The 27,786-nt window shown below is 44.4% G+C and overlaps 1 protein-coding gene across 1 annotated transcript in view; it reads right to left on the bottom strand.

The window, feature by feature from the left end:
- The window catches only part of LOC126235103 (uncharacterized), a gene marked incomplete at its 3' end in the record, with an annotated part of 217,158 nt that overhangs the window by 51,914 nt on the left and 137,458 nt on the right, over positions 1-27,786 (bottom strand). Inside the window, exons 7-11 of the mRNA XM_049943837.1 lie at positions 16,683-16,791; positions 16,446-16,604; positions 11,080-11,202; positions 4,620-4,824; positions 48-186 (exon numbers count right to left, since the gene is read on the bottom strand). Of these exons, the coding sequence (XP_049799794.1) occupies positions 48-186; positions 4,620-4,824; positions 11,080-11,202; positions 16,446-16,604; positions 16,683-16,791 (735 nt within the window). The remainder of the gene's footprint in view (positions 1-47; positions 187-4,619; positions 4,825-11,079; positions 11,203-16,445; positions 16,605-16,682; positions 16,792-27,786) is intronic.

Here is a 27,786-nt window from a genome sequence, read left to right as displayed (position 1 = left end):
CGAAAGGTGAAAGCCTGCTAGAGCAGTGGGCTGCCGAGCTCGCTTACCTGTTGCAACCGAGCGGGTGGGCGTAGTAGCCCTGCCTGGAGCACTGGAAGTGCGTCTCCACGTCGCGCCGCACCACGTGCACCACGCCCTCGGTGTCCACGACTCGCGTGATGCGGTACTGCGACAGCCGCACCTCACCTGCCGACACACCGCCAGTCAGACGCACTCCACGCTGGCGCCGTGCTCTGGGCACTAGCTTTTAGCCTAGAACACTCCCATGAAGATTTCAACGACAGCTCTGTGAACTGGCGCCAAACATTTGGGCTGTAGGTAATAAATTCTGAGTCACATACTTGCAGTGTGAACACCAGGCGGAATGTTATTCACTCCTAGGACACATCACACTAATGCCATGTAAATCCACTTCGATAATGGACTCAGTTGGGATAGGAAGGGACTCCGTAGGATTCTCAGGTACACTACCTGATCAAAATTATCCGGACACCCCCAATGTAATGCGGAATTTACAACTAAATGTTACGAGAGGCGGACCCGGCAGTGTAAAAGCAAGAGGGGAGGGTTGAGCTGCCAGCAGACAATCTAAACAAAAGAGCAGACCGGTCAGGACAGCTCAGTCACTTCGAAGGTGGACTGGATGTCATCTGACAAGGGAACCTCCCCATCGCACCCCCCTCAGATTTAGTTATAAGTTGGCACAGTGGATAGGCCTTGAAAAACTGAACACAGATCACTCGAGAAAACAGGAAGAAGTTGTGTGGAACTATGAAAAAAATAACCAAAATATACAAACTGAGTAGTCTATGCGCAAGATAGGCAACATAAAGGATAGCCTGAGCTCCGGATCCACTGTGCAAACTTATAACTAAATCTGAGGGGGGTGCGATGGGGAGGTTCCCTTGTGAGAAACAAATCGTCAAGAATACCTCAACCCTTCCAGACCTTCCCAAGTAGAGTGTTAATGATGTTATCGTGAAGTTGATACGCGAAGCTAAACCAAGAGCAGGCAGTCCTCATGTATTCACAGACAGGGACCCTCCAACATTGCGGTGGGTGATAGTAAAATATCACATGATAACAGCGGAAGGAATCACTCGTGAGATCCAAAGCCCTACCAGCGGTGCAGTTAGCACAGTGACTGTACATAGGGAGCTAAAAAGAAAGGGGTAGAGTGGTCGAGCAGCTGATGATAAACCACTCATTTCTAAAATCAGTGCTAAGGGACACTGGAAGTGGTGTAAAGAGAGAGACTAGTGGACGGTGGATGACTGCAAATGAGTGATTTGGAGTACTGACTCACGTTTTATCCTGCAGCAATCCGATGGAACGGTGTGGGACTGGTGAATGTCGGGAGAACGTTAAGTACCACATTGTGCAGCGCCAGGAGTGAAGTACCGAAGAGGTGGGCGATTCAGTACAGTAATGTTTTTCGTGGTTAGGGTGTGATCCTCTTAATGCGCGTAAAAAAACGCTAAATGCGGAAAAATACGAACGTATTTTACTACATTGTGTACTGCTTACAATAGAAGAACATTTCAGAGATGATATTTGTTTTTATCAGCATAACAATGGATCGTGTCATAAAGCAGCGTCTGTGATGCAAAGGCTTTTGGACAGTAACATTCCTGAAATGGACTGGCCTCCAAGAGTCTCTATCTGAACCCAAAGCACAGCTCTGCGAGGAGTTAGAGCTTCAGTACAAAGCACAGTGTCCAACACCACTACAAGCTCTGGTTTCGGCTCTTGAGGAAGAATGGGCTGCCATTCCTCCACAGACATTCCCACACCTCACTGGAAGTATCCCCAACAAAGTTCAAGACGTCATAAAGGCAAAGGGTGGACATACTTCATATTAATGTCCACTAATAGACATCTGGATACTTTTGATCAGACTGTGTATGTCACTTTCAGCTGAGACGACTCATTCATAATTATATCTCACAGTCAGATGTTGCTTGCTAGATTTAATCAGGTCTTCCGAATAGTTGCAGACTATGGGGTTAAGATCAGGCAAGTTACTGGACTAACCAAAGTGTGACAGATGGCCTGAGTTTTCGTCAGACCTGGGATATGCGAGTGCAGTGCACACTCATCATGAAGATGAAGAACGAAGTGCCCTCTTGTTCACTGAGAATTCATGCTCACGGTAACTTGAATCAATGGACCCAAGCAGTGGTACGACAAACACCCACCTGACTTCAACCTACTTTTACTGGGAAATTTTGGTGTTTTAGTGAAGTGGACGAAAAGACTGTGTACAGTTAAGTAAACATCATAACGTCAATGTATTGCGATGTACACTCTCATAATTATGGCGTGGATTTTTGCGAGATCGACGTGATACCACAGGTTATGTCAAGATTTGAAGTTGCGTGGAGAGAGTCCAGGTGATCATTGGGAGCTTTGGGACGTCAGCAGTATATAATAGATAAAGGGATGGGGCATGACTGTGGCTGGGTAGAAAATACAGGAGTGTTAATTACTAGTAATGGATGTACTCTAGATTAGCGGAATACTCTGTAAGGTGTTTTAGAGTCTTTGCATCGAACATCTGGAGTGGTAGATCACGTTATGGACAACAACTTTTGTTGGGTACAAAACGTCCGTCGATGGTTCGTGGCGACACTAGGCGTCGTTTAGTATTCGCTGGCCCGGAGAGATTTCACCGCACTAGCAGGGTCTGCTAAAGAAGTGTGCTGAATAATATCTACACCAGTAAATTGATAAAGTGCGATAAATACAATCTAAGAGACACACAAAAAGATAACTGCGCACCACGAAGCAAACTGGTCACAGACTGATATTCATGGCCGGCCGCTGTGGCCGAGCGGTTCTAGGCGCTTCAGTCTGGAACCGCGTGTCCGTTACATTCGCAGGTTCGAATCCTGCCTCGGGCATGAATGTGTGTGATGTCCTTAGGTTAGTTAGGTTTAAGTTCTAGGGGACTTATGACCTCAGATGTTAACTCCCATAGTGCTCAGAGGCATTTTTTCGATATTCATGCACGTATCGACAGAAACTGAAAAGTCGTAGACATTGGCGGCCGATGGATGAATGTGTAATACTGCAGCGCAATTTCGCCGCGCAGTTGGCAAGGGTAGTAAACAGGAGACATGTTGCTACCAGGGTATAAATTCTTAGCGAATTTCATTACATGTTCTTAGTTGGACACAAATATACTCGCAGACAAATGCGTTAACAATATACGTAGATCTCAGCATTTGAGAGAGGACGATTAGTCGGGCTTAAAAAAGCCTGTTGAAGTAATCTGTGAACTGCTCGACATTTGAACAGGAGTTATACTACTGTTCAATTATGTTGGCAGGAATGGACGAACCATGACCGAATAGAGCGCCATGAAGGAAGTGGTTGACCTAGGGGGACGACAGAGCGGGAGGACCGAGCAGTCGTCACAGAGGCACTCAGAGCTCCGGATTCATCACTATTATTGATCCGACGTGCAACTTCTGCCTCGTTGATTATGAGGACCATTAATAGGGGGGGGGGGGGGCTGCAGAAAGGGGGTGAGATCATGGCGCCCCTTGCGGCGACTGCCATTTACCTTTGTACAAATGGTTAAAATGGCTCTGAGCACTATGGGACTTAACATCTGAGGCCATCAGTCCCCTAGACTTAGAACTACATAAACCTAACTAACCTAAGAACATCACACACATCCATGCCCGAGGCAGGATTCGAACCTGCGACTGTAGCAGCAGCGCGGTTCCACACTGAAACGCCTAGAACCGCTCGGCCACAGGTCCTGGCACCTCTGTAGAGCAATAAGCCCATTTTCAGTGGTGTCGAGGACATTCGCCCTGAAAGGCCATTCAATGGAGTAGAATTCTCTTCAGTGACCAGCGAAGACGTCTCTGGTGAAGCCCCACTGGGCTTACATTTCTGCAAAGTAATCCTCGGCCGCACACGGAGAGAGTTTCTATAGCTTGTCTTCGTGCTTGTGAAACGCTACCTTGGCCAGCGAGATTGCGTAAGCTCTCTCAGACTGAGAATGTTTGGAGCATTAAGGGCAGCTCGGGATTTTGACGATCTGATGCATCAACTGGAAAGAATTTGGCACCATATCTCTCGGGAAGATATCCAACAACTCCGCCAATCAGTGCCAAGCCGAATAACTGCTTGCATAGGGGACAGAGTTGGGCCAACGTTTTATTCTCACTCCATTTGCGAAGCACTTTTTATTGAATATATCACCCATTTTTTCTGAAATTGTAATCATTTGTTTGTCTGTACATCTACGTCACATCTACCGAATTCCATCCAATGTGGATAATTCCTCCGTGGTGCGTCGTTCTAAAAGAGAGTGTGTTTAAGTTTTACGGGGACTGAAGCCTTTCATACAGAGCAGCGACTGGATTATAGGTAACACACAAGGCATACGCACGCGACAGAGTGTCTACGCTGTGCCGGCTCTCAAGGGCGTAACCGACACAAAAGGACTCGTAGCGCAGCCGGAATGTGGCAGTGAACATATTGTCTCGAACGAAAGTTGGTCCCTATGGCGTGATCTATGACCTCTAGATGTCTGATGCAAATCCATGCAACACCCCTGTGTACGGCGGGGCAGCGTCGGTGAGAGGTGCGTGGCTGGCTACCTGTGAAGCCGAGCTGCGGCACGGCGTGCAGGTCCTGCTCGAGCCCGTGCAGCAGCGCGCCCCGGGAGCTGCGGCGGAGCTGCGCGAGCGCGCTGTGCAGCGCCCGCAGCTGGGACGCCGGCGCGCCGCACGTGCCCTGCCAGTCGAGCGCGTCGGCCGCGTCCACCGCCGTGCCGCCCAGGCCGCGCACCACCGCGTACTTGCCCTGCGGCCAGCGAGCACACCTCGTCTCACTCACTGAACCCTTGACAAGTATCTAGTGAAAAGAATTCATCTACATCTACATTTATACTCCGCAAGCCACCCAACGGTCTGTGGCGGACGGCACTTTACGTGCCACTGTCATTACTTCCCTTTCCTGTTCCAGCCCCGTATGGTTCGCGGGAAGAACGACTGCCGGAAAGCCCCCGTGCGCGCTCGAATCTCTCTAATTTTACAGGCGTGATCTCCTCGGGAGGTATACAGGGTGTTACAAAAAGGTACGGACAAACTTTCAGGAAACATTCCTCACACATAAAGAAAGAAAATATGTTATGTGGACATGTGTCCGGAAACGCTCACTTTCCATGTTAGAGCTCATTTTATTACTTTTCTTCAAATCACATTAATCATGGAATGGAAACAGCAACAGAACGTACCAGCGTGGCTTCAAACACTTTGTTACAGGAAATGTTCAAAATGTCCTCCGTTAGCGAGGATACATGCATCCACCCTCCGTCGCATGGAATGCCTGATGCGCTGATGCAGCCCTGGAGAATGGCGTATTATATCACAGCCGTCCACAATACGAGCACGAAGAGTCTCCAAATTTGGTACCGGGGTTGCGTAGACAAGAGCTATCAAATGCCCCCAAAAATGAAAGTGAAGAGGGTTGAGGTCAGGAGAGCGTGGAGGCCATGAAATTGGTCCGCCTCTACCAATCCATCGGTCACCGAATCTGTTGTTGAGAACCGTACGAACACTTCGTCTGAAATGTGCAGGAGCTCCATCGTGCATGTACCAAATGTTGTGTCGTACTTATAAAGGCACATGTTCTAGCAGCCCACGTAGAGTATCCCGTATGAAATCATGATAACGTGCTCCATTGAGCGTAGGTGGAAGAACATGGGCCCCAATCAAGACATCACCAACAATGCCTGCCCAAACGTTCACAGATAATCTGTGTTGATGACGTGCTTGCACAACTGCGTGCGGATTCTCGTCAGCCCACACATGTTGATTGTGAAAATTTACAATTTGATCACGTTGGAATGAAGCCTCATCCGTAAAGAGAACATTTGCACTGAAATGAGGATTGACACATCGTTGGATGAACCATTAGCAGAAGTGTACCCGTGGAGGACAATCAGCTGCTGATAGTGCCTGCACACGGTGTACATGGTGCGGAAACAACTGGTTCTCCCGTAGCACTCTCCATACAATGACGTGGTCAGCGTTACCTTGTACAGCAGCAACTTCTCTGACGCTGACATTAGGGTTATCGTCAACTTCACGAAGAATAGCCTCGTCCATTGCATGTGTCCTCGTCGTTCTAGGTCTTCCCCAGTCGCGAGTCATAGGCTGGAACGTTCCGTGCTCCCTAAGACGCCGATCAATTGCTTCGAACGTCTTCCTGTCGGGACACCTTCGTTCTGGAAATCTGTCTCGATACAAACGTACCGCGCCACGGCTATTGCCCCGTGCTAATCCATACATCAAATGGGCATCTGCCTACTCCGCATTTGTAAACATTGTACTGACGGCAGAACCACGTTCGTGATGAACACTAACCTGTTGATGCTACGTACTGATGTGCTTGATGCTAGCACTGTAGAGCAATGAGTCGCATGTCAACACAAGCACCGAAGTCAACATTACCTTCCTTCAATTGGGACAACTGGCGGTGAATCGAGGAACTAGAGTACATACTGACGAAACTAAAATGAGCTCTAACATGGAAATTTAGCGTTTCCGGACACATGTCCACATAACATGTTTTCTTTATTTGTATGTGAGGAATGTTTCCTGAAAGTTTGGCCGTACCTTTTTGCAACACCCTGTATGTAGGGGGAAGCAATATATTCGATACCTCATCCAGAAACACACCCTCTCGAAACCTGAACAGCAAACTACACCGCGATGCAGAGCGCCTCTCTTGCAGAGTCTGCCACTCGAGTTTGCTAAACATCTTCGTAACGCTATCACGCTTACCAAATAACCATGTGACGAAACGCGCCGCTCTTCTTTGGATCTTCTCTATCTCCTCCGTCAACCCGACCCGATACGGATCCCACACTGACGATCAATACTCAAGTATAGGTCGAACGAGAGTTTTGTAAGCCACCTCCTTTGTTGATGGACTACATTTTCTAAGGGCTCTCCCAATGTATCTCAAGCTGGCACCCGCCTTACCAACAATTAGTTCTGTATGATCATTCCACTTCAAATCGTTCCGTACGCACAGTCCCCCAGTGTTTGTTCCGCTTTCATATAATCATACAATAAAGCACCCTTTTTTCTATGTATTGGAAATACCCTACAGTTGTCAATGTTAAGGGTCAGTTGCTAGTCCCTGCACCAAGTGCCTATCCGCTGCAGATCTTCCTGCATTTCGCTGCAATTTTCTAATGCTGCAATTTCTCTGTATGCTACAGCATCATCCGCAAAAAGCCGCATGGAACTTCCGACACTATTTACTAGGTCATTTATATATATATTTTGTGAAAAGCAATGGTCTCATAACACTCCCCTGTGGCACGCCAGAGGTTACTTTAACGTCTGTAGACGTCTGTCCATTGAGAACAACATGCTGTGTTCTGTTTGCTAAAAACTCTACAATCCAGCGACACAGCTGGTCTGATATTCCGTAGGCTCTTACTTTGTTTATCATGCGACAGTGGGGAACTGTATCGAACGCCTTCCGGAATTCTAGGAAAATGGCATCTACCTGGGAGCCTGTATCTAATATTTTCTGCTTTTGTTGCGTTTGAAATGCATCGGTATCTCTTGCGCATACCTTGGGTGTTAAAAATTTCAAACGAAGAACTCCTTCATCGCATGAAAGAGCAAAAAACAACTATTGCTCACTATAAAACAAAGGAAAAGTATAGGCGAAAGATACCCGTTATAACAAGTCATCATTGAAGGGAAAACACAAGGGAGAAGGTCTGTTGGAAGACGGAGAATTCGTGGCTGAAGCACATTCGGAGATGGTACAGTCGCACGCCAGAAGATACTGTTGAACGTCAGACAATGTCTTCCATGCTACAATTTTACTTTCGGAGCTGGTTCTGTCAGGAGAAGGCGCTTCGAGAAGAAGTGTGATTTCAAGAATTCAGTGTACTTTATGAATTTTGACGATATACTCAGCACATCTAAGACTCCCTCTGCTGAAAACTTAGTGGACTCTGTGTTTTAATTCAATTATGAATTTTAACAAGATGTTTCATCTATCAAAAACTTCTTCTTAGTTTTTAGTTAATTATGCTACGCTGTTGGACTCTATATTTGTTAGGTTTTAATACCGCACCGTGTCACTGCTTTTCCTCCCTCCTCCTCAACTCCCCCTCCCGGCCCATCATTCATGACGCTTGGCTCTGTATGGTGCGTAGTGGATTTAATAAAATGGCAGCTGCTATGGAATGTAATGTTGTCACAAGCGTTCTTTTTAAGAATTTCGACTTTTCGCGACTCGACTAAACAGTTACAATATTAAGAATTTAAAACTTTAAAGATTTTGAGTTTATGTTACCTGCTTTTTCAGATACAATTTTGAGAATTTAAAATTCTAAGTGTTTTCGATATATATTATACACAAAAATAGTTATTTATTTGTGTTTCATTTTTATATCGGAATATGACTATTAAGCGTGATCGAAACTTATTATAAAGTGTGAGTACACTACTGGCCATTAAAATTGCTACACTACGAAGATGACGTGCTACAGACGCGAAATTTAACCGACAGGAAGAAGATGCTGTGATATGTAAATGATTCGCTTTTCAGAGAATACACACGAGGTTGGCGCCGGTGGCTACACCTACAAAGCGCTGACATGAGGAAAGTTTCCAACCGATTTCTGTTGACCGGCGTTGCCTGGTGAAACGTTGTTGTGATACCTCGTGTGAGGAGGAGAATTGCGTACCATCACGTTTCCGACTTTGATAAAGGTCCGATTGTACCCTATCGCGATTGCGGTTTATCGTATCGCGACACTGCTGCTCGTGTTGGTCGAGATCCAATGACTGTTAGCAGAATATCGAATCGGTGGGTTCAGAAGGGTAATACGGAACGCCGTTCTGGATCCCAACGGCCTCGTATCACTAGCAGTCGAGATGACAGGCATCTTATCCGCATGGCTGTAACGGATCGTGCAGCCACGTCTCGATCCCTGAGTCATCAGATGGGGACGTTTGCAAGACAACAACCATCTGCACGAACAGTTCGACGACGTTAGCAGCAGCATCGACTATTAGCTCGGAGACCATGGCTGCGGTTACCCTTGACGCTGCATCACAGACAGGAGCGCACGCGATGGTGTACTCAACGACGAACATGGGTGCACGAATGGCAAAACGTCGTTTTTTCAGATCAATCCAGGTTCTGTTTACAGCATCATGAAGGTCGCATCCGTGTCTGGCGACATCGTGGTGAACGCACATTGAAAGCGTGTATTCGTCATCGCCATACTGGCGTATCACCCGGCGTGATGGTATGGGGTGCCATTGGTTACACGTCTCGATCACTTCTTTTTCGCATTGACAGCACTTTGAAAAGTGGACGTTACATTTCAGATGTGTTACGACCCGTGGCTCTACCCCTCATTCGATCCCTGCGAAACCCTAGATTTCAGCAGGTTAATGCACGACCGCATGTTGCAGGTCCTGTACGGGCCTTTCTGGATACAGAAAATGTTCGCCTGCTGCCATGGGGAGCACTTTTTCCAGATCTCTCACCGACTGAAAACGCCTAGTCAATGGTGGCCGAGCAACTGGCTCGTCAGAATACGCCAATCACTACTCTCGATGAACTGTGGTATCGTGTTGAAGCTGCATGGGCAGCTGTACCTGTACACGTGTAAGGGGTCCGTAGGCCATTACTATAACTTTGCACTCGGCACAGGTCGATAGGGCGAACAATCTATTGTGACGTGTTGAGAGAGCGAGTGTCGAGATGGGCCAGCGTGGTTGGCGGGAATGGTCTGTGTGTGGAGGCCATTATTGGAATACAGGGTTTTTAACCGAGAAGGGTGTCACCATCGCCGTGGTTAGGCCCAAAAATAGTAAATGAATACCGGGAAAGTGATGAAGTATCTTCATAAAAGTGAGCAGTGACGTTACTAGTGCCGATATTTAGTTTCGCGTCTTCCGCGCCGGCCTAACCTTGGATTGCAGTGCCGGCCGCGGTGGTCTAGCGGTTCTGACGCTGCAGTCCGGAACCGCGGGACTGCTACGGTCGCAGGTTCGAATCCTGCCTCGGGCATGGGTGTGTGTGATGTCCTTAGGTTAGTTAGGTTTAAGTAGTTCTAAGTTCTAGGGGACTTATGACCTAAGATGTTGAGTCCCATAGTGCTCAGAGCCATTTGAACCATTTGAACCATTTGGATTGCAGTGTTGGATGAAGTGATGGACTAGCGTGTGACGATAATGGCAAATGAAGAAAGCCTGTGCTGAGACTAGCCGTAATTAGATATGTATGACGAAGGCAGTGGCTGTCTCCTTTTTATGTTTTGAGAAGAATATACGGTCGTAATTAGTAAAACTGTGTTGGTATTCCTTATTACCATACATTCAATATTATTGTATTGAACAGGTCGAACTGGAAAGTAACAACTTCCGTAGCAGTCAATTCCGATTACCAGCCCCATTAGGTTCAAGGTCATGTTAATAATAAATATTGGGCTGCTAATCGATCAGATCAGGTAGGGATAAAAACGGAGGTGTTACACACGCCATCCAAGCTCTGTTTGACTCAATGCCCAGGCATATCAAGGCCGTTATTACGGCCAGAGGTGGTTGTTCTCGGTACTGATTTCTCAGGATCTATGCAACCAAATTGCGTGAAAATGTAATCACATGTCAGTTCTAGTATAATATATTTGTCGAATGAGTACCCGTTCATCATCTGCATTTCTTCTTGGTGTAGCAGTCTTAATGGCCAGTAGTGTATTTGCATCGCTCGTGATATGTCATCTGTTATGGAAATTAACTTATTGAAACTGGTCTCTAAGTAAAAGTCAGAAAATAAATTGTGGCTGTTTGCTGGAGCTTTTGCTCTACAAAATCAAATGTAAATAGCCAAAAAGTAATGACATATAAATTTTGGTTGTAATTATGTAAGTGTTGTACAGAAGACGTGTTTCACATTGCCAAGAATGTAGTTATTATACAAGTAGTTAATTATCTGACTGGGCGCTTCGCAGCCGTGGCGCCACCTACGGCTGTGGCGGTGCAGCCTCGCGCGGCGCCTGCCGGCACGTACCTTGATGGAGGCGCTGAGCGCGTCGTCGAAGGCGATCCAGCGGCGGCCGCTGTAGGCGTAGGGCGCCGTCTGGTCCTCGTCCCGCTCCAGGGTCCAGTTGCCGCGGGACAGCGCGCGGCACAGCTGCCGGACACCACACCACAGCACAGGTTACTCACTCACTCCCTCACTGCACGTCCCGCACGAGTTCTACGCCTCATACAGTATTCTCGCTTTGCCAGCCAATTATCGAGCTAACCCACTCTCTGATTTCTCAGCATTCTTGATTAAACCTGAGTTTTTAAACTCCACCTCCCGCAGAACACAATGCGTTTCTTTTTCCATTTACCCAAACATGTTTCGATACCTCTATGTCATGTTATGTTGATTTCGACTGATTTATGCAAAATATCATACATAGTTCACGATTGCTTTTCTATTTTAGGCCTACGAAGAATAACGTGCTATTTATTTTGTTTCGATTACTCATCTAAAACTATATTACTTGTGTAGAGTGGATTTATACAGCTTGGCTTGTTTTTATGACTTTTATTATTGACTGAGAACATGTCATTTGCAAAATAGTCTTAAGGAATTTGCTTATTTTTTAAAAAATTTTTACTTTCTCATGAGTAATGGTTTCGTATGTACGGTACTTACGTTTTCGCCCGCTTGTGCATCTCCGGACTGTCTTCTTTTTCTATTGTAATTATGTACGCTGTTTTCCACACTTTTTATACTTCACTCTCACCTATTTTCACTCCATTTTTGCATAAAAACGAGATCTGAGAAAACAGTTGTATCGCCATACACATATACCAGCTGACACACCACAAAAAGTTTTCACCAAACGTTGAAAATAATGCCTCACTCAAAAGAAACAAAACGACGAACACGTGAGCGATAGTAATAATATCGCGTGTCTCTATCAGTATGGCGACACAACTGTTTTCTCAGATCTCGCTTTTGTGCAAAAATGGCGTGAAAACAGGAGAGAGTGGATTATAAAAAGTGTGGAAAACAGCGTATATAATTACTATAGAAAAAGAAGATAGTCCGGAGATGCACAACCGGACGAAACCGTAAGTCGTGTCTGTCTGCCTGTGTGTGTGTGTGTGTGTGTGTGTGTGTGTGTGTGTGTGTGTGTGTGTCTGTAGTGACAGACACACAGAGGGAGAGAGAGAAATGGGGGAGGGAATTGTTTTGGTGTATTCGAGAATATTCCAATACAATATTTTATTTGGGGAAATGTCTTTGTGCAATTAATTTAGTGTTGCAAACAATGTTTTGTTGCACCATGTTGCGTATTCGTTCAAAACTTTCTTTCCTTCGATCACTGGTTTTTGTGTGTGGTAGTTTTCCTCCACTGTAAGTGTTTGAGAGCAACTGCTGCTTCCTCTGAGGATCATGATATCAGTTTCATTGTTATTTGGGTGGTGGTTGTCTTATACGAGATGATCGTTAAAGTGGAATGTGTACTGTTCTTTTTCAGGCTCTGAGATGCTCAGAATGCCTAATTTTAAAATTACTGTTTGTGTGGCATACGTAAACAGATTGGCATGAACTAAAAGTTAACTGATGGATTTCAACTTTCACTACAGCAGAAAATCGATCCAATTGTAATACCGTGTTAGGCAGCACATTTATGTATTTTATTTCATTAGTTTAACAGTTTATCTGTAAATAATTCTATGCATATTTATTTCAGCTCAGGTTTGCTGCGCATGTCAAGAAAGCCCATGACTTACCTCTATATACACATAAAAAAATACACTTAAACATAAATTAAGGTTTCATGTTTTGGCTGGTACATATTGTTCTGGAATTCAAAAATACTTCCCATCCTCCGGTTTTTGACCAAGGTTATTGCAAAATTTCCCTCAGATACAAGACAAATTCCAGAACTGTAAATCCCCTCCCAAATATCCCCTATTGGGCCTCACATTGTTCCACTAGCAGCTCAGCTGGTACATGGCTGAAAAGACCCTGACTTTGTGATGAGCCATAACTCAAAAAGCCCACTAGAAATTTAGGGGCAGAGAATGAAAATCTGCTCCTGACGAAGACGATGGACGCAAATGCAGAAAGCTCGAGGTTTCATTCCAGTTTGATGCGTCATGAACGCTGAGAATTCTTAATACTTGGGTGTCGTAGCGAGAAATTCCCTACTCGTCCTGATTTAGATATCTACGGCTTTTCAAAATTATTCTAGGCGGATACTGGATTTATTCCTTCTAATGGGCCGTGACCTGCAGTTCACCCAATTTCGTCCTATTATTAATACATAAAGTACAATTTATTCTTGTATTTTATTATCATTGTTATTATTGTTCAAGTAACGTGATGCATACATCTTCGCACTTTAGTCAATCATTAAGTACCTGTTGATTCATATATTTGTTGTGTAATTTATTACCATCATTATTTTCAGCGTTATTTTCATTCTCGAGATTCATAGTGGTATACGTTATTAACTTGTTTTGTTTTCTTTCAAGTTATTCAATGTATGTTTTCGTTCGAATGGGCCCACAGCCTAGTACACGTCACAAAACGAAATTTTGAAAAGCAAAAGTCTGGTACTACGTTTAATATTCTATACTGCAGCTGTTTCGGCTTTATCGCCATTGTCAAGTGACATGCAAATAGAACAATAATGAGACTATCTTCATATACGATGGTTTTGCATGTGAATAATTATACATTGATACTTACGTCTAGTTTGTTTTAATGTTCGTATTGCATCTATAGCAAACTGTCGTAGTCTAGAATGAGATTTTCACTTCGCAGGGGAGTGTGCGCTGATATGAAACTTCCTGGCAGATTAAAACTGTGTGCCCGACCGAGACTCTAATTCGGGACCTTTGCCTTTTGCGGGCAAGTGCTCTACCATGTGAGCTACCGAAGCACGACTCACGCCCCCTCCTCACAGCTTTACTTCTGCCACTATCTCGTCTCCTTCCTTCCAAACTTTACAGAAGCTCTCCTGCGAACTAGGGTGTGGCTAAGCCATGTCTCCGCAGTATCCTTTCTTTCAGGAGTGCTAGTTCTGCAAGGTTCGCAGGAGAGCTTCTGTAAAGTTTGGAAGGTAGGAGACGAGATAGTGGCAGAAGTAAAGCTGTGAGGACGGAGCCTGAGTCGTGCTTCGGTAGCTCAGATGGTAGAGCACTTGCCCGCGAAAGGCAAAGGTCCCGAGTTCGAGTCTCGGTGGGGCACACAGTTTTAATCTGCCAGGAAGTTTGATGTCGTAGTCTAGTTCATAATGATTCCGTGGTATGTCGTAATTACAAACGTGTGGAATACGTTTTTGACATTTATGTGATGGTTTGTATGCTACGCATAAATATTATCTCGAAAACTTTATTGACATACTATCCCACGAATATGGATAGTATATATGGACAACAAAATACACTCAGAGGAAAATTGACAGCAAAGTCCCATCTGTGAAATATAACATTATCGTTGCTTAGCTAATTATAGTTTGTAAACGTGTAGCATCACAGTAAACGAACTGTGAAACATATATCAAATCGTATTTTACAGTAAACGAACTATGAAATAAGTGTCAAAGCGTATTCCATACGTTTACAATTACAACTTATCACAGAATCACTATGAATTGGACAACGACAGTTTACTATAGATTCAATATGGACATCGAGTCAAACTAGGCGTAATTACGGGCAGTGTATAATTCCAATGTATAATTATTCACATGGACAACCGCCATATATGTAGGTAGTGTCACCAATGTTGTATGTATTCGCAGGTTACTTGAGAATGGCTACAAAGCCAGTAGTCGTAAAGAATATTAAACTTATTTCAGTCAGTCTGGACCTTTCCGTTTCAGAACGTTCTTTGTATTTATCTCATATTCCATGACACTGAGTGACTGACACATACGCGCACATCAATAAAAATGCTCGCGGCTTCTGTTCTTGTGGTTAGTATTGCTGCATCTGGATCACGAAGTCCCGGCCAGATGGGGGATTCTCTATTTCATCATCATTCGGGAAGTTGGAGAGACTGGACAGTGAAAAGATTGGGAATTTGTACGCGCGCTGATAACCAAGTAGTTGAGCGCCCCACGAGCCAAATATCATCATACATTAAATGAATTCGCAATTGCGAATGGCTACCATCAGCTGGAGAATGGAATGACAACGAGGAAAATTTGTGCTTGACTGGGACTCGCTGTTTATCGCGAGTGGTCGCCTTACAATTTTTTTAATTTGTTCGTGGCGGACGTCCAATGACACTCGTTCAGGTTGTTTGTTGAACCGTTCACTCAGTTTTTTTTATTACAGTGGGTAGCTAAACCCTCTGACCGAACACGCTGAGCTACCGTGCCGGCAATACCATTTGGCTTTGCATGCACGGCTCATGGCCAGACCGAAACTTCCGTATGCCATCAACCGTGCGTCTACACGACCTGGACTCGTACATCTATTATGTCTATTCCCATACATGTACGGGAACATACATAATCGATGTACGAATACAGGTGCACGGATAGCGGAATGGTAAGGCGACCGCTCGCGATAAGCAGGAAATCCAGTTTCGAGTCCGGGTACGGTACAAATTTTCCTTGTCGTCATTCCATTCTACAGCTGATGGTAGTCATTATTCGCAATTGCGAATTCATTTCATGTATTTCATAACGGCTGTAGTCGCCTCAGTGCCGCATGTCCAAAGGAATTTTGCATCGTAATTAGAATAACGCAGGCGCTACAATATCGATATATCATCTTCATTATCAATAAAAAATGAAATAATTAAAACAAAGTGCGTGCATCTGAAGTTACTATAGCTGTGATACGCATGCTGATTAATTTTTATTCCAGTGAGCTTAGTTTCCTTACTGTGCCGCAGATCTGGTCTGAACGCCGTTGTGAAAAGTACAGCTGATACTTTTGAACTATAGTGTGTTACTGAGCACATTTTGAATCCATACCTGACTGATATATTTTGGATAATTGGCAGCATCGATCGTAATATTGAAATCCTTTATTTTACAGATCGATGTCGGTCACTGTGTGATCATCTTCAGTGCAAAGTCTTCGAACATTGCAGGCTCACATCATAATAACACATTTACTGTTAGGTGTGACATGTACTGTTAAGATGACTTCCAACAGATATCTTCACTTTTACTGCATACAATAATTTTGCAATTACAGGAGAACCTATCATGTAACCTTAGCAGCTGCCGATCCAACATGTACCGAAACCGATATGTAAAACAAAAGATTTCAATTTTTACGACCGATGCTGCCGTTTATCCAAAATATGTTGGCAATAATACGGTCGTGGTGCACACAGTTGCCAGTGGAATTAGACACCGTACACGACTGTCACCAGGGTTTCGCTGTGGTGCGCCGACTCACCTCCGGCTGTGAGATGGTCCTCGGCGCCCCGGAGGCTGGGGACCTCGGTTCGGTGCGCTCCTCGCGGCGCAGCTCGAAGGCGGTGGCCTGCCCCGGCAGCGTGATCACCAGCTGCGCCGGCGACGCGCCCAGACTCGTCACCAGGTCGACCACGGCGTCCTGCCAACGGCACGCACCGTTACGTCACGTCACACACCGTCCAGCTGGGCGCCCGCTGCCGCCCGCGGCGCTACTCACCGCGTTCAGCATGTCGTCCAGACCCATCAGCCTGCTGGGGTGGTACACCAGGCCGCGCTCGCTGTCGTCCGTCATCGCCTGCGTCCGCAGCACCACGTAGTCCACGTATCTGCAACACGGCGCAACACGCACTCACGGGGGGACTCTCCTCAAAGCACTACACTCTAGTACCAATAAAGGACTCAGCTAGTCCAGGGAAAATTTAACATCAAGCACAGCAGGGTGTCTATCCAAAAATTGTCCTCAAAAATGACTTCAAAGGTTAAAATGCGTTTATACAGATCCATCGTGAAACCAATAACAAGCTATGGGAGTGAGTCCTGAGAATTCACAGAAATAAATAATAATTATCTAAATAAAATACGTATTAATATAACTCATTTTTTAAACAGACTAAAAAGTATAAAATAATATTTCCTAACCCCATACAGATTCCTAACCTCACACAAATAGTTCTGGAAATTTGTGCTTGTGAATTTTTAACAGATATGTAAATACTTGTAGAATCTAAAACGAAAAACGTAGGCACGTGGAGTAGATAATAGTATTGTATTAAACTGGGGACTTTGAAACGACGGAGAGGCTTCATCCCGCCGTAGCCTTCAGTGGTTCACAACCCCGCAACAGGACACAACAGGCCACAGCAGTCCACCCACCCCACCGCCGCCCCACACCGAACCCAGGGTTATTGTGCGGTTCGGGGCCCCAGTCACCCCCCCCCCCCCCCCCCCACTCTCCGGGTACGTCTCATACCAGACGAGCGTAACCTCACATGTTTACGTGGTAAAGTGTTTATGGTGTACTAGTACGTGCAGACTGTTTGCGCATCAATCGCCGACATATTGTAACTGAGGCGGAATAAGGGGAACCAGCCCGCATTCGCCGAGGCAGATGGGAAACCGCCTTAAAAACCATCCACAGGCTGGGCGGCACACCGGACCTCGACACTAATCCGCCGGGCGGATTCGTGCCAGGGACCGGCACGCCTTCCCGCTCGGGAAGAAGCGCGTTAGACCGCGTAGCTAGCCGGGCGGGTTCAGATAGTAATAACGAGCTGAACTACTTATACATCAATTACGGATTGCATGCGCCCCTCGGTTTTTCTTTTAAATTCTAAAAGTATTTTCGTAGTTATTAAATATTCACGAGCATAAATTTTCAGGTCTGTCTGTATGGGGTTAGCAGTCTCAATTGAACTAAGATAAATTATTTTATAGTTTTTAGTCCGTTTTAAAAACGTTTTATATTAAAGAATTTTTATTTAAATAATTGTTTTCCCTTTTTAGTCTTGAATGTGTCAAATTTTTCAGTAGATTCCAAACGTTTTGACGAGATTACAACAGAGACATGTGGCGAATTTCACTATTATTTCACTTTCTCTTTATCAGAGTTAACCAGTACATCGCTTACTCCATGATTATTTCACGAAAAAACTTCGAAGGTGAAAATTAGAGCTGACCGAGCTGACATGGGGACTTCGAGCAACCGCACTTACCACGAAGCATTCGCAAATGCAATACAAAAAGGGGATAATAGCAGTGGTGCACGAACTGCCCTCCGCCACACACCAGATATGAAAGAAGATTAATGCTGTACTGTCATCGAGTTCTGAGCTACGTCGAAAGTTTCAAGTCTCTAGCTCATCGGGAAGTTAGTTTAAAATCAATTGCAAAAGTTGTACCGAACAAACAGGAAAGCGATCTTATAAAAACGCGTTACAAAGATACTTAGAGCTTTAGAAACGGACCTCTTAAGAAGAACACCTAGAATTTTCCGATCCGACCATGTAATGTGGAAATAAGAAAAAAATGGTTCAAATGGCTCTAAGCACTATGGGATTTAACATTTGAGGTTATCAGTCCCCTAGACTTAGAACAACTAAAACCTAAGAGTAAGGGCGCAGACTCATTATATTATTACCGACAGAATAAAAGAAAGACAGCTGGGATGATTAGGGCATATCAAAAGAAAGGAGAATGACACATGGTCCAAGAGAGCAGTTCAATGGCAAGCTCTTCGAAGGAAAAGAAGGGGAAGAAAGCGGAAAGGATCGCTAAGGGGTATCCAGGAAGAAATGGAGAGAAGTCGAAAAGAAGAGGATGAGGAAGAATGGCGAAATGGAGCCGTTCGCTCACAGACATGCTGGATGCACACTTGTCTTTATTGCTCCTACTAACTACTCAACAGGAAGCTCACAATACATTGAATCAACTAACTGGCAAAACATGGAGATTGCCCCCCCCCCCACCCCTCCATTACCATCACAACCTACGAAATCTTGTTCCGACCTAGTCTCTCTTATGCCAGTGTTGCCTGGGTATCCGCTCCATCAACAACTCTCTGCATATCCTAGAACGGCGTGCATTCCTTTTTACCTTTCGCATCCCCTTGCCATGCCCTACACGTTTCCTCTAACATCTAACCTAATTTCCACTTCTCCTTACTCATACCGACGCATCCCACAAACCCCGCGCATCTTCACCTCTCTCAACGCCACTTCAACCGCCTCTCTCTCTTAGACAATGAAATCTGCCCAGGTACTTTTTCATCCTATTAAGCCTAAACCTTTCCTCCCTATCCTATCAAACACTAGTCATCATTCATCCTCGTCTTCAACTCTCCCTAGTCCATTTCTCTTCGTACCATGACTTGGACTACTCCCTAGTCCTCTACTCCATTTCTACCTTGTACCGTTCACCCCCTTCCAACTGCCCCACCCCTACCACCCCCTCCAGTCGACCCTCTTTTGCACAGTTTGTACTCAGTTGGCTCCTTTTGCGTATACACACACTCTACGACTCTACAGAACGCCTTACCTTACCTGTCGTAACTATCCTTTCCCAGTGGAAGACTATCAGTTTTCGTCGAATACGGGGCCATCTTTCGAAAATGTTCAGCTTTGCACACCATCACTTCCTGTTTTATTTTTATTTGTTGTACTTATACTTCTTCCCCCCCCCCACCCCCCTCCCCTAAGACCCATCGACCTTGCCGTTGGTGGGGAGGCTTGCGTGCTTCAGCGATACAGATAGCCGTACCGTAGGTGCAACCACAACGCTGGGGTATCTGTTGAGACGCCAGACAAACGTGTGGTTCCTGAAGAGGGGCAGCAGCCTTTTCAATAGTTTCAGGGGCAACAGTCTGGATGATTGACTGATCTGGCCTTGTAACACTAACCAAAACAGCCTTGCTGTGCTGGTACTGCGAACGGCTGAAAGCAAGGGGAAACTACGGCCGTAATTTTTCCCGAGGACATGCAACTTTACTGTATGATTAAATGATGATGGCGTCCTCTTGGGTAAAATATTCCGGAGGTAAAATAGTCCCCCATTCGGATCTCCGGGGACTACTCATGAGGACGTCGTTATCAGGAGAAAGAAAACTGGCGTTCTATGGATCGGAGCGTGGAATGTCAGATCCCTTAATCGGGCAGGTAGGTTAGAAAATTTAAAAAGGGAAATGGATAGGTTAAAGTTAGATATAGTGGGAATTAGTGAAGTTCGGTGGGAGGAGGAACAAGACTTCTGGTCAGGTGAATACAGGGTTATAAATACAAAATCAAATAGGGGTAATGCAGGAGTCGGTTTAATAATAAATAAAAAAAATAGGAGTGCGGGTAAGCTACTACAAACAGCATAGTGAACGCATTATTGTGGCCAAGATAGATATGAAGCCCACACCTACTACAGTAGTACAAGTTTATACGCCAACTAGCTCTGCAGATGACGAAGTAATTGAAGAAATTTATGATGAAATAAACGAAATTATTCAGATAGTGAAGGGAGACGAAAATTTAATAGTCATGGGTGACTGGAATTCGAGTGTGGGAAAAGGGAGAGAAGGAAACGTAGTAGGTGAATATGGATTGGGGCTAAGAAATGAAAGAGGAAGCCGCCTGATAGAATTTTGCACAGAGCACAAATTAATCATAGCTAACACTTGGTTCAAGAATCATAAAAGAAGGTTGTATACATGAAAGAAGCCTGGAGATACTGACAGGTTTCAGATAGATTACATAATGGTAAGACAGAGATTTAGGAACCAGGTTTTAAATTGTAAGACATTTCCAGGGGCAGATGTGGACTCTGATCACAATCTATTGGTTATGAACTGTAGATTAAAACTAAAGAAACTGCAAAAAGGTGGGAATTTAAGGAGATGGGACCTGGATAAACTGACTAAACCAGAAATTGTACAGAGTTTCAGCGAAAGCATAAGGGAACAATTGACAGGAATGGGGCAAAGAAATACAGTAGAAGAAGAATGGGTAGCTTTGGGAGATGAAGTAGTGAAGGCAGCAGAGGACCTAGTAGGTAAAAAACGAGGGCTAGTAGGAATCCTTGGGTAACAGAAGAAATATTGAATTTAATTGATGAAAGGAGAAAATATAAAAATGCAGTAAATGAAGCAGGCAAAAAGGAATACAAACGTCTCAGAAACAAGATCGACAGGAAGTGCAAAATGGCTAAGCAGGGATGGCTAGAGGACAAATGTAAGGATGTAGAGGGTTATCTCACTAGGGGTAAGATAGATACTGCCTACAGTAAAATTAAAGATACCTTTGGAGAACAGAGAACCACTTGTATGAAGTCAAGAGCTCAGATGGAAACCGAGTTCTAAGCAAAGAAGGAAAAGCAGAAAGGTGGGAGGAGTATATAGAGGATCTATACAAGGGCGATGTACTTGACGACAATATTATGGAAATGGAAGAGGATGTAGATGAAGATGAAATGGGAGATACGATACTGCGTGAAGAGTTTGACACAGCACTGAAAGACTTGAGTCGAAACAAGGCCCCGGGAGTAGACAACATTCCATTAGAACTACGGACGGCCTAGGGAGAGCGAGTCCTGGCAAAACTCTACCATCTGGTGAGCAAGATGTATGAGACAGGCGAAATACTCTCAGACTTCAAGAAGAATATAATAATGCCAATCCCAAAGAAAGCAGGTGATGACAGATGTGAAAATTACCGAACAATCAGTTTAATAAGTCACGAATGCAAAATACTAACGCGTATTCTCTACAGACGAATGGAAAAACTGGTAGAAGCTGACCTCGGGGAAGATCAGTTTGATTTCCGTAGAAATGTTGGAACACGTGAGGCAATACTGACCCTACGACTTATCTTAGAAGCTAGATTAAGGAAAGGCAAACCTACGTTTCTAGCATTTGTAGACTTAGAGAAAGCTTTTGACAATGTTCACTGGAATACTCTCTTTCAAATTCTGAAGGTGGCAGGGGTAAAATACAGGGAGCGAAAGGCTATTTACAATTTGTACAGAAACCAGATGGCAGTTATAAGAGTTGAGGGGCACGAAAGGGAAGCAGTGGTTGGGAAGGGAGTGAGACAGGGTTGTAGCCTATCCCAGATGTTATTCAGTCTGTATATTGAGCAAGCAGTGAAGGAAACAAAAGAAAATTTCGGAGTAGGTATTAAAATCCATGGAGAAGAAATAAAAACTTTGAGGTTCGCCGATGACATTGTAATTCTGTCAGAGACAGCAAAAGACTTGGAAGAGCAGTTGAACGGAATGGACAGTGTCTTGAAAGGAGGATATAAGATGAACATCAACAAAAGCAAAACGAGGATAATGGAATGTAGTCGAATTAAGTCGGTTGATGCTGAGGGAATTAGATTAGGAAGTGAGACACTTAAAGTAGTAACGGAGTTTTGCTATTTGGGGAGGAAAATAACTGATGATGGTCGAAGTAGAGAGGATATAAAATGTAGACTGGCAATGGCAAGGAAAGCGTTTCTGAAGAAGAGAAATTTGTTAATATCGAGTATTGATTTAAGTGTCAGGAAGTCGTTTCTGAAAGTATTTGTATGGAGTGTAGCCATGTATGGAAGTGAAACATGGACGATAACTAGTTTGGACAAGAAGAGAATAGAAGCTTTCGAAATGTGGTGCTGCAGATGAATGCTGAAGATTAGATGGGTAGATCATATAACTAATGAGGAGGTATTGAATAGGATTGGGGAGAAGAAAAGTTTGTGGCACAACTTAACTAGAAGAAGGGATCGCTTGGTAGGACATGTTCTGAGGCATCAAGGGATCACCAATTTAGTATTGGAGGGCAGCGTGGAGGGTAAAAATCGTAGAGGGAGACCAAGAGATGAATACACTAAACAGATTCAGAAGGATGTAGGTTGCAGTAGGTACTGGGAGATGAAAAGCTTGCACAGGATTGAGTAGCATGGAGAGCTGCATCAAACCAGTCTCAGGACTGAAGACCACAACAACAACAACAACAATATACTTCTTTTAATTTAAAGCGCTAATACTCAACAGTTCAGTTGTTTAGCATGATAATAATTTCAAAAACATGTGAAGTGTCTCACATTTTAATCATATTTCGATTTTGTGTGTTTAAAACTCATTTAACTGAAGAGCGGGACGTTTGTTCTGCTCACAAGTCACCAACCGCCGGAATGGCGAGAGCGATAACGCGGTTATTAGCGACCAAGTATAAGTACAGGTAATACAAATAAGGATTAGAAAAGAGAGTAACATTCTGTATAAAAGTTTTAAATGATTCGCTATTAGGGACAGCTTGAGGAAAGAAAAAGCAGCATCTTCAACTCTTTGGTAAGAGCTGTGATGTCACACAATTTATAAGGCGCTTGACACGTTTAGTATTATTGATTCAAAAATACGCAGTCTGCCCCCAAACCGTGTGCTGTGCTCATCTCAAACTCACGTGCATTCTAACTGAATGTGGAGTACAGAATTCGGTATACAAAAGCACTCCCTCCAGGGAGGGGCTCTGTTCTATTGGGAGATACGAATTCACAGAACCATAGCGACAGTACAGGATTGCCGACACTACTCTCGAAGAAATGTTCTTCTGACAGGTGAAGAGAGTCTAAAATGAGCGAGTCCTTCGTTTGCTAGAATCTGTTTTGTAAATGGAGGAACTCTTGCAGGTGAGATGGCTGCATCATGCAATGCAGAAAATTGTCAATCGACTGTCTCCTAGGCCGGCCGGGGTGGCCGAGCGGTTCTAGGCGCTACAGTCTGGAACCGTGTGACCGCTACGGTCGCAGGTTCGAATCCTGCCTCGGGCATGGATGTGTGTGATGTCCTTAGGTTAGTTAGGTTTAAGTAGTTTTAAGTTCTAGGGGACTGATGACCTCAGTAGTTAAGTCCCTTAGTGCTCAGAGCCATTTGAATTTGAACTGTCTCCTAGTAAATAGATGCACTGCTTGCACAACGAATATATCACACTACAGCGGGGAGTGCGCTGTTTTAAAGCACGAGAAAGCTTTCATGAAGTTTGGGGAGTATGAGAGAGGCGGCGGCAGAAGTAAAGTTGCCTAGATAGTTCAGTCGGTAAAAGCATTGTCCGTGAATACGTGACTGAGGTTTCTAACGTCTATCCAACACACAGTTTTAATCATTCGGAAAGTTTTCAGACGTGCTACTTCATTAATTTTATTCTCCTGGCTCATGAGGGTTTTAGTACCAAATCAGTTCACCATAAAAGATCTTCAGTATATTGATATTTAGGAACGTCAGTTGACGTTGCAGACTGTTTCATGGAAGATTTATCGTGGCTTTTTGTGCGCCAACGAACGACAATATCATTTAATTTCAAAGTAATAGTGTAGGTCAGTGTTATTCACATGGGAAATAGACGAGAGTGAATGTATAAAGTTCTGTCTAATTTGCTTTGAAATTGTTCCATATTTTGTCAAACTCCTTTAGCATATGCTGTATCAGCATCATCAACAACATAATCACGACATATGTAACTTCTGCGGCAATACTAAAAACATATCTCCCTGTTGCCGACACGTGACTCGAATCCAGATATCTGTTATGCTTGGACTCAATGGTTTGAAAGCGCCCAACGGCGTGAAAACTGATACCTGCCACTGGCCTCTCTCGCGCCACTTGTTCCAGATTTGACGGCCAGACGCGCTTAGAACGACACTGCCGACGAATGGTAGCTGTCCGAGGCCTTTTCCAGCACATGGCTCTAAATAATCAACATGGCGTGTTCTGCGCGAAGAGTTATGTAATTTAATCCTCATATCGACTTGACTGGAATGCACTGTTTAACTCTCTGAAGATGGCAGGGGTATAATACAAGTAGCGCAGGACTATTTACAACGTGTACAGAAACCAGACTGCAGTTATAAGAGTCGAGGGGCATGAAAGGGAAGCAGTGGTTGAGAAGGAAGTGAGACAGGATTGTAGCGTAAGCAAGATGTTATGCAATTTGTACACATAACAAGCTATGAAGGAAAGCAAGTAGAAATTTGGTGAAGGAATTAAGGTACAGGTAGAAGAACTAAAAACTTTGGAGTTTGCCGATGACATTGTAATTCTGTCAGAGACAGCAAAAGACTTCGAAGTGCATTTGAAGGAAACAGACAGTGTCTTGAAAGAAGGATATAAGACGAACATTAACAAAACCAAAACTAGGTTATGGAATATAGTCGAATTAAATCAGTGGATGACGAGGGAATTAAATTAGAAAGTGGGACAGTAAAATTAGTAGATGAGGTTTGCTATTCGGCCAGTAAAATAACTGACGATGGCCCAAGTAGAGAGGATGTAAGATCCGGACTGGCGAAGAGAGAAAATTGTTTCCGAAGAAGAAACAGTTCAGAAAAGAATAGCAGCCTTTGAAATGTAGTGCTGCAGAAATATTCTGAGTTTTAGTTGGATAGATCACGTAACTAATGAGGAGCTACTCAATAGAATTAAGGAGAAAAGAAATTTGTGGCACATCAGGGCTAAAAGAAGGGATCGGTTTATAGGACACATTCTGAGACCTCAAGGGATCGTCATTTAGTATTGGAGGGAAGTGCGTGTGTGTGTAGGTGGGGTGGGGAGCGGGGCTAAAAACGGCAGAGCGAGAGTGAGAGACGAGTACACTAAGCAGGTTCAAATGGGTATGAGATGCAGTAGTTATTCAAAGATGAAGATGTTCCCACAGGAGAGAGTGGCTTGGAGAGCTGCATCAAACTAGTCATTGGACAACATCGATTGTAATATCGTTTTTGACTGTTTTGCACATAACGCCATATGTAAAAATTGTCATACAATTACCCTGTAGCGCCATTGAGAATATACACTATGTGATCAAAAATATCTGGACATCTGGCTGAAAATGACTTACATGTTCGTGGCGCCCTGCATGGTGGAATTCAATATAAGCCTTGATGATAGCTTCCACTCTCGTAGGCATACGTTCAATCAGGTGCTGGAAGGTTTCTTGGGGAATAGCAGCCCATTATTCACGGAGTGCTGCACTGAGGAGAGGTATCGATGTCAGTCGGTGAGGCGTGGCGCGAATTCGGCGTTCCAAAACATCCCAAAGGTGTTCTATAGGATTCAGGTCAGGACTCTATGCAGCCCAGTCCATTACAGGGATGTTACGGTCGTGTAACCACACCGCCACAAGCCGTGCATTATGAACAGGTACTCGATCGCGTTGAAAGATGCAATTGCCATCCCCGAATTGCTCCTCAACAGTGGGAAGCAAGAAGATGCTTAAAACATCATTGTAGGCCTGTGCTGTGATAGTGCCACGCAAAACAACAAGGATACCAGCCCCTCCATGAAAAACACGTCCACACCATAACACAATCGCATCCGAATGTTACTATGGCACTACACACGCTGGCGGATGATGTTCACCAGGCATTCGCATACCCACACTCTGCCATCGAATCGCCACATTGTGTACCGTGATTTGTCGCTCCACACAACGTTTTTCCACTGTTCAATCGTCCAATGTTTACGCTCTTTACACCAAGCAAGGCGTCGTTTGGCATTTACCGGCGTGATGTGTGGCTTATGAGCAGCCGCTCGAACATGAAATCCAAGTTTTTCTCACCTCCCGCCTAACTGTCTTAGTACTTGCAGTGGATGCTGATGCAGTTTGGAAATCCTGTGTGATGGTCTGGATAGTTGTCTGCCTATTATTACACATTACGACCCTCTTCAACTGTCGGCGGTCTCTGTCAGCCTACAGACGAGGTCGGCCTGTACGCTTTTGTGCTGTACGTGTCCCTTCACGTTTCCACTTCACTATCACGTCGGAAACAGTGGACCTATGGATGTTTAGGAGTGTGGAAATATCGCGTACAGACGTATGACACAAGTGACATCCAATAACCTGACCATTTTCAAAGTCCGTGAGTTCCGCAGAGCGCTCCATTCTGCTCTCTCATGATGTCTAATGACTACTGAGGCCGCTGATATGGAGTACCTGGCAGTAGGTGGCAGAACAATGCACCCGAAAAATGTATGTTTTTGGGAGTGTCCGGATACTTTTGATCACATAGTGTGTATCTTTTTTCTCACTGCAGTGAGTACTTTGAGTTTTGCGACCACTGTGAAGCTTTCAACGTAAGTACAAAAGTTGTACCTTTAAATTGAGGTAATTTTTTTACGAACAGCACTGAGGTACAATATTACTTACAGTTTCCATATTTTTTTTCACTGTAGCGCCTTCTCTAAGTGCTGACCCATTACCAGAAGTCCTCAGTCCACATATCAGTTCTACATTTATATATTTCTCTCTTTTCACTAACGATTGTGTGATGGATCATGAGATGAGCTTCTAAAGATCTGAGCCATAAGATTTTTTTTATTTTACCTCCACATCTGTCGATTACTTTCCCTTAGGTCTTGGTTGTGGGAATCTGTACACATCAGTACGAGTCATCAAATCCATACTAATATTAATGTGACTGTTTCGTTGTCATTACTAAACCACTGATCAGATTTTGGTGAAATTTTTCATGGTAATAGCCTGGACCCTGAGGAAGACCATAGGTTACTTTAGACAGTAAAAGAAAAGAACATCGATTTACAAGAGGGTGAAATAGGGAATGGAAGATATCAGTGAACGTAAACTACGGTATCGTCCAAAGGCCACAGAGCCACACCAAAGTCGGCAACGCACGTCGATAGCACAAACATTATCGATGACTCGCTGCAATGCACAACGATGAATGGAAGGCGCCTCTGAAGACATACCTTCTCTCTCAGAGCAGAGGTCAGAGGTCGCTATAGAACCAATCATGGGCCTGCTCTGTCCAGTTCGTGACTTCGATGAAGCAGTCGGCATCATCTACTTA

The sequence above is a fragment of the Schistocerca nitens genome, chromosome 2, assembly GCF_023898315.1.
Source record: "Schistocerca nitens isolate TAMUIC-IGC-003100 chromosome 2, iqSchNite1.1, whole genome shotgun sequence".
In the NCBI taxonomy this organism is placed as follows: Eukaryota; Metazoa; Arthropoda; class Insecta; order Orthoptera; family Acrididae; genus Schistocerca; species Schistocerca nitens.
Note: the sequence above shows the minus strand (reverse complement) of the source record. Positions and strands in the feature narration are given on the sequence as shown.